At 33.7% G+C, this 8,296-nt stretch overlaps 1 protein-coding gene across 4 annotated transcripts in view; it reads left to right on the forward strand.

Annotated features, from left to right (window-relative positions):
* LOC137618225 (serine-rich adhesin for platelets) overlaps nt 1-5,453 on the forward strand; it is a 223,632-nt gene extending 218,179 nt beyond the window's left edge. Inside the window, exon 8 of one of the 4 annotated variants that reach the window (XR_011039756.1) lies at nt 3,177-3,226. Coding sequence is in view for 2 of the 4 variants with exons in the window: in XM_068348353.1 (XP_068204454.1) it covers nt 3,177-5,176 (2,000 nt within the window). In the remaining 2 variants the exon portion in view is untranslated. Of the gene's footprint in view, nt 1-3,176 lie in introns of all 4 variants that reach the window. The other 3 variants (XM_068348353.1, XM_068348355.1, XM_068348354.1) reach the window with 3 other exon arrangements.
* The last annotated feature ends 2,843 nt before the right edge of the window (nt 5,454-8,296 follow it).

Consider the following 8,296-nt stretch of genomic DNA (forward strand, 5'->3'; position numbering starts at 1 on the left):
CAGTGTATAAGTAAAATTAATCTAAGAGAGTTCAGTATTAGTAGAATTAATTTAATAAAATTGTTTTTGAATTGTTTAACCCATACGCTGACATTACAGGAACGTGTCCCTGCTCCCCCCCCCCCCCTTACACAAATATTTCCAAAACTATTCAGAATTTCTTTTAAGATTCAGTCTATTTGAAGGTACAGCCCTAAATATGACGTTGGCGAAATATAAATACATTTAAAAATAAAGATATAGTTACGGTTCGGAGCACAGAAGAAATTTCCCATTAGCTAAGAAAATATCTGAAACTATGAGAAAAATTTCGAAGGGATTCCAACAATTGTAATCTTATTAATTCTATAATTGTTTAGGCCAATGTTAAAAAGGTAATATTACACTACAATTTACGCAAAGGTAAACAACATAGACTAAATAAATTTCTACATTCTTCCAAATAATGTAAAATTTACTTAAAAAAAAAAAACAAAGAAACATTAAATACTTAGAAATTTTCTAATTTCATAGACTTTGAAAGTTTCCATAAGAGGGTTTTTCTTAATTGTGAAATTATGTGAAAACGTGATTGAAAGGAACAAATCAAATTCATGTGTAAGAATACATTCACAGTCCTACATACACTCACAGGTATATATATATATATATATATATATATATATATATATATATATATACATATAAATATATATATATATATATAAATATATATATATATATATATAAATATATATATATATATATATATATATATATATATATATATATATATATATATATATAATATATATATATACATATATATAAATATATATATGTATGTATATAAATGTATATATATAAATATACAGTATATATATATAAATATATATATATATATATATATATATATGTATAAATATATATATATACATATACATATATATACATATACATATACATACTGTATATATATACATATATATATATATATATATATATATATATATATATATATATACTGTAGTACCTCAGTTTACGAGTAACTTTGATCACTAGTTAATTGGTATAAGAGCATACAAAATTAAATTGGTTTAGGCATTGTACCGATGCAAACAAAACTTTCCTTATGTATATACATTTTTTGTGGACAAGTACTCACGAGACTAGCACTCGGTGCGCATAAATATTTGTGCAGTATCCACATGCCATCCACAATGTTCACAGACATTTTATCTCATTTTGTTTACCATTAGCTCATACTCCTCCTTTCTCAAAGCTTATCTCTTTCACAGAGTACTATTGTATGTATGTTTATAAATACCTAGATTCCTTGAAAGTTTATTTTCATGTTGAAATCAAGTAGGAATAAAATTGTGTTATTCATTGAGCCTATAGTGAAATTTAGGTACGCATGAAAGAGATCGAAACGTGCTTTTATTTTCTATCAACAGGAAAAGAATGCAAGAGACACTATTATTCCAGCAACTATATAAAGAATATTGTTAAAGAAAGTTTGAAGGAAAACAACGTAGTTAGACACTTGATTTGAGAATCACAGGGGTAAATAGAACTTATTTGGGAAGATGAATCGAATTACTGGTAACTGAAAGATGGGTAGAAATCCTAGACACATCGACAAAAACACACAGATAAAAACAATTCCTCACAATTTGATGAGTGACAGGGAAGATCTGATCTGAGTACATGAGACTACCACTGAAAAGCTGACAGAATTTTTGTTAAGAAGTTCAATATAGCACAGGAGTCCTTTGAACGAATGTTTCTTTTTTTAAATCAGAGTAGATTTAAACAAACCTTTAGGTAATCCTCATCACTTGCGACAGTGGTATATTTAACCATCTGGCTTCTTCTGGGCCAAGCTTTCTTAAGAGCCAGTGCTTAAAGGTCACTTGCATCAATGGCATATGTAACCAACTGGTCTCTTCTGGGCCAAGTATCCTTAAAAGCCAGTGTTTAAAGGCGCAATGTGCAGTTTCTCAGATTAGGGTTAATGCTGTTTCCTGGAAATCATGAAAATTTAATCTTATATAACGAGAAGCATTTAATTTTCTTCCCCTTTTTTTGTTTAAAGTGTTGCCAAAGGTAAGTTCAAGATAGAAAGGTTACATTATTGCAGAAGAAACAGATAAGAACAACTGGTTTTGGTTCGCCAGGATGTGCCACTTCTCTTTGTTACTAGTGCCAGCATTTGGCAATACGTTTAACATAGATTTGTCACCCATGCTTAACTTTACTATTAATATGATAATTTTTTTTGAATAATACAAGAAATGTCCATTTGTATCTATATGCCTTTTCTAATTCAAAAACATTCTATTTATAAGAAAAAAAATATGTTCTCACAGCATCAGTAAGTATTAATTCCAGAGGTTGTTACTTAATATTTTGACTTTTATAGGTTGTGAAAGTATTTGTAGAAAGAAGACTCTTAGCTTCAACGGAAGTTTTGTATACTGGAGTATAATTCACAAATATAAAAGCAAAAAATTCAAATGACTGATTCTACTATGGTCTTTCCAAAGGCAATAAATTACCCATTTCATCCATTGATAATAAATCATTCATGGAAAAGTGAAAAAATAACTCCTTTATACAAAACAGTTGAATTATTGTCCCATAAGGTTACATTAGTCGTTCAAAAATAAGGGAGCAAATTATTACTTTTGGGATTATTTTTTGTGATGAAATTACTTTTATCTCATTGAACTAAACAGGAAGAAAGCATTTGATTATATTTCGGTAGGGAAATGTTTATTAGGCCATCAAAAATAATTTTATATTCCTGTGTGCACTTCCGCACTGGCAAGCACAAATTATCTTGCATGTAAAGAAAGCAGAGCTAGGTGATGGAAGATGTAACTGTCCACTGGTAATTAATAACTTTAAAGGTAATAAATCAACTTCTAAAAATTATGGTTATGGTAAGTATAGTAACTGAAAAAAAAAGGAACTGAGAAAATCCAAGCACATTTACAACTTCCATTATGTACTAGTTTTATTTGTAGTCTATATTTTTTTTCACAGCAGTTCATCACTTGCTAACATTTAGAATATTAGCAATTTTTTTATCTTATGCCACCACAAATATTTCTCTCTATTTCTGTGTTGATTCTTCCATCTTGTTTCTTCCTTCACACTTTGTCTGCCTGACGCATGACGCCATGTTACAGGTGAGAATCTTCGTGAGCCGCCCACTTGCACAACGCACACCCTTTCACGCGCCCACTCTACGCACGCCCAATCTCACGTTCACCTCGACCTGAGCGGGGCCACTCCGACCACCAAGAGGTTGGCTCAGCTAGAGGTGAAGGGTCCAGGAGGGACCATCAGTGCTCAGCAGCTAACAGAAGAGACGCATGGCACCCAAGTATTGCTGCACCAATCAGCTGTGCTCACGCATACGCCTGTACACTACTACACCAATGCTCATAACGCCAGTAATGCTGCTGCTCTGTCTCACCTTGCTCATAATGCCTCCACATCACAATATGCCTCTATGGTTCCACCACCTGAGAATGTTCACGTTTCTTATATTTCTTCTTCATCTCCTCCTGTTTGTACCATAAGTAATTTTTGTGTCACATCTCCCAGTATGGGAAGCCAGATTTCATCTCAGAATATACCAAAAAAATCTGTTTACGGTCAAGATGTTCAAACAGCATCCTCTCACTTATACACTTCACCCTCATCAAAGTACCAGTCTCAGCCTTCAGTCATCCCATCAGCTACATTTGTTAATATGGCCAATACTACTTTGGTTAGCACTCATTTGACTAATTCATATCACAAAGATGGCCATAGCCATACCATTAATACTAATACTTCTAGAGCTGATACATGCCTTTCTAACAATAACACATTTGCTGATTCCACTATAAGCACCAGTGTTCATACAAGCTATAAACCTCAGCAGACCAATGTTCCTAGCCATTTTGTTACCAACAGCAAGGGGTCCGGCCAAGTCAATCAGCTGGGCGCTTCCCCCAACAAGCCGACGTCGGAAATGGTTTCCCCGCTTTCATCGGATCTTGTGACAGATGCCCTTCTAGCTGTAGGTGTTCTGGCTGCTGTACCATCTGCAGTGGAAGCTAAAGTTCCACCTGGTCCTCGTGTCACCTTTCATTTACCTCCTCGCCACATGAACATACCTCCAGATTCCTCATCAGAAAATGGCAACGGAAATGAAAATGTTCGTGTTGATGCTGATGAAGAACTTAGTGGTGCAAACTTAATTGTTCGGTGCCGAAATCCAGGATGTGGGCAGATTGCTGAAACAGAGGAGATTAAAAAATCGTACAAAATGTGTCACAACTGTTCGACCTACTACTGTTCAAGAGTCTGCCGACGCCAACATTGGGAACGACATCGGAAACAGTGCAAGAAGATTCAGGCCCTAGCCATTGCCAAACAGGTGACTGCAAGAGCTCGTGATGATGACAGGGTTCTGGATCGACTTAGCACTGTTGCCCGAAGAGGAGTGAGGGCACTGGGTCGTGGAACAGTGAAAATATTCTTTCATGATGTCAAAGGAGCCGAAATATTTGTTGCGGGAGGTGAAGTTCCAGAAACTCACTACTTGACTGTTCAAAATTTGTTACCTCAGGAGACTGGCCCAGAAGTTTATAAACAAATAACTGAATTGTGTAGACATTATAATACTGACTATAAATTCATACTCTATGTAAGCATTTGCATAATGAATGAAATTCCTACTGGGTCATCACCAAAGTGGGAAAGGGAAGTTGTTTCTCGATGTGCCAAATTACGCTTGTCTGGTGGAGGAGTTCGAAGCTCTGATCTATGGACTCCTCACGTCATAACTAGGGACATGGATGAGCCTGAAACCTTAATTTTAACGTCGCTGCCAATACCAGATTCTAATACGTCCCCTCAAGCTGCTAGACGCATAGCATTCAATAACATTCAAAGACACTTGAGGGATAGAGGAATAAGTTTGAAGCATCAGTACTCTGACGTCCATAGGAAGTTGACGGCCTACGTCGAGGCCGGCGAAGTATTCCCTCCGCTTACGATATACCCAAGAGATGCTAATTCCGGCTCCACTTTCATGTGTATCATTATGCCTGAGACTGACCACGCCAAATTGCAGATCCTAGGCAGTGACGCTTCCAAAGTTCGTACCATAGACATTTCCCGGCCTCCTCCTTGAGGTTGAAACTCCTGTCATAAAATTTCATTTTCTGTCATACAAAATAGATATCATATCATAATCAATCATTTAGATTGTAGTTTATGCATTTTTGTCTCCAATCTTTACATTGGTGACTTTTTTCATCAACGATATCTGCTATTTTGACAAGTTAGAATTTTGTTCCTATTAAGGCAGCAGTATGAAAATAAAAATTCTGGTATCCTGAAGTGTAATAAGTTTGAGTTAAGATAGCACCTTTACCAATTACTTTCATGATACATATTTTAAAAATACAAAATTTATAATTACAGTATGTATGCTTATATATATATATATATATATATATATATATATATATATATATATATATATATATATATATAAATTCGAATAATTAATTATAAAATAGACTATATATTTATGGCGGGAGATGTTCTCTCTTCGTTGAGTTCCTTGTCAAATTAAGAAAAAACATAAACAACGACAATACAATTTGCTAATCATTAATTTTATACTGCAGCTTTTTTATCTATGATGATTCTTTTCTTTTTACAGGAAATACAATTCTTATATAAAATCTATTTTCCGATTTAAAACAGTTGAAAAATCATAGATCTTGAAACAGCATGTAAAATTTTTCCAAGAGGCACAAATGAAACTAGGTGGTTTTAAAAAATCAAATTTTCACTTCACCTAAAAAGAGGTGACAGATTTTGTGTGAATTTCTGCTACAACATAACTTATCAAACTTTCTGGAAGACAATAAAACGCTAATGTGATGATTACCATAGTTTACAAGAAAATATACCGTCACTCAAGTAAATCTTTTTACATTTATCTTCGTTCAGGTTCCCACTTTTACGACATCATACGCATTCAGCATCACCTCACTCACTAAATTCATTCATCTTCTGTCATATCACGCCTCATCACTGTTCATCGAGGCCGTCATTCAAAGGTGTTATAGGAGCCCCTTCATTTTAGGATATCATCTTAGGATATCATTTTTTTTTCACGAGTCTCTCTCCCATTCCCTCTTTTTTTAAGTGTTGTATTTACTGGTCAGTTAGGATGACCCCTAGCCAGGAGACGGCCATTCGCCCACTGTTATAGCGTTACTCGATCTTACAAAGAGCTGTGTTCACTTGTCTCTAATATAGGGCTGTCTATGTTCGATTCTACAAAGAGCAGTGTTCACTTGTCTCTAATATAGGGCTGTCTATGTTCGATTCTACAAAGAGCTGTGTTCACTTGTCTCTAATATAGGCCTGTCTATGTTCGATTCTACAAAGAGCTGTGTTCACTTGTCTCTAATATAGGGCTGTCTATGTTCGATTCTACAAAGAGCTGTGTTCACTTGTCTCTAATATAGGGCTGTCTATGTTCGATTCTACAAAGAGCTGTGTTCACTTGTCTCTAATATAGGGCTGTCTATGTTCGATTCTACAAAGAGCTGTGTTCACTTGTCTCTAATATAGGGCTGTCTAAAGACAAATGGACGTCCCCTGTCTACGGGTCTCGGCTAAAAGAATCTCAGTTATACCATATATGTTTGTTTTGAGACAACTCACACGCGCGCGCGCAAATGATGACGATAATGTTTATTATAAGAAATGTTTTAAAAGATGTAGGCTTGATTTTTGTAAAAGTGCAAGTAAAGATATATTAGATTTAGATCTAAGTTGGACATTATAACAATGAGAAAAAAAACAAGAAATGATTTAAAAGTGGATTCAATCTATTGTATATTTTGATAGTGTGTGTTGTTTAGAAGACATAAGTGCCTATTGCAGCCTATTTCTATGTACCGACTTCTTCCGTTTTAGTATGGGTATTCTATAGAGTTCCGTGTTATATTATGAATAGATATTTATATTAAAAACCGAAATCTTTTTTCCTTTTTAAATCTGTGTTGTGTTTTGTATCGAAGAGGGACGCTGTTGCTCTCAATCGTTATGGGAACCGAGATCATTTTTTCCTTTATTGATTCAATGATGTAAACTGGCGTCGCACTATCTAAGGTCATTGACGTCTTAAAAAAAAAAAAACAGCTACTTGTGGATCACTCTGAAGACTCATTTCGACTTGAAGAAAGGTTTTTTTTTCTTTTTTTTTTTTAGAAAAAAAAAAGTTGAAAAGCTCTCAATTTTCAGAATAGATTTTAATCTTGTGTGATGAATTTTTTAAAGGAGAGAGAGAGAGAGAGAGAGAGGGTGGGGGGAGTGGTGAACATACTTTCTGTTTTTCAAGTATATATAAATATATATCTTTGTATTTTGTTATAAAACGAAGTATTCATGAACGGATGGCTTTTTATAGTAACAAATTAACACATGTGAAATAAGATTTTATAGCGAATAGTTTTTAAGCTCATTTCAGTAATATATATACATACATATATATATATATATATATATATATATATATATATATATATATATATATATATATATATATATATACATATATATATACATACATATACATACATACATACATACACACACCCCTACCCTGAATATGAAAATCCAATTCTCCTACATTGCTAATTACTGAACTATATGTAATATCGAAGTAAGCGTGAAGGATGTATAAAAAACGACAAGACATGGAGAACGCATTAAAATATAGACTTTGAAAAAGTTTAATTCTACCTGGTGCTGATAAATAACATATTTTAATGGGTGCTTTTTGTTATTGAACATACTCATGTATGAAATACAGAAGATACCTTAATGATACGTTTCAAAGGATACTTAGTAAAGCATACAGAGTAAAAGACTTCATGATGATGGATCTAATCTGCAGGATACATTTACCGGATACATAGGAAAGATGATACATACGCGTATTGCAATTAGTTGCACGCTAAGAGGATATACATAACGGATACATAGCCATCGATTCATAGCAGATAAAAGTTGCTTAAATCAGCAAAACAAATCAAAATAAGTGAAATGCAGAATGTAAATACGAATAAACACTTTGCAATTAAATTGCAAGCACTGCTCTCCAATCCATTTGCAACATTATCAACCATAGTTAGCTTCATCTATTATTTTCAACCAATTGCAATTAATCCATACAAATTAATTTAAGTGGTTTTTAAAATAGTTTTTATTTAGGAATTTATTTGTA

The sequence above is a fragment of the Palaemon carinicauda genome, chromosome 24 (genome assembly GCF_036898095.1).
Source record: "Palaemon carinicauda isolate YSFRI2023 chromosome 24, ASM3689809v2, whole genome shotgun sequence".
Lineage (NCBI taxonomy): Eukaryota > Metazoa > Arthropoda > Malacostraca > Decapoda > Palaemonidae > Palaemon > Palaemon carinicauda.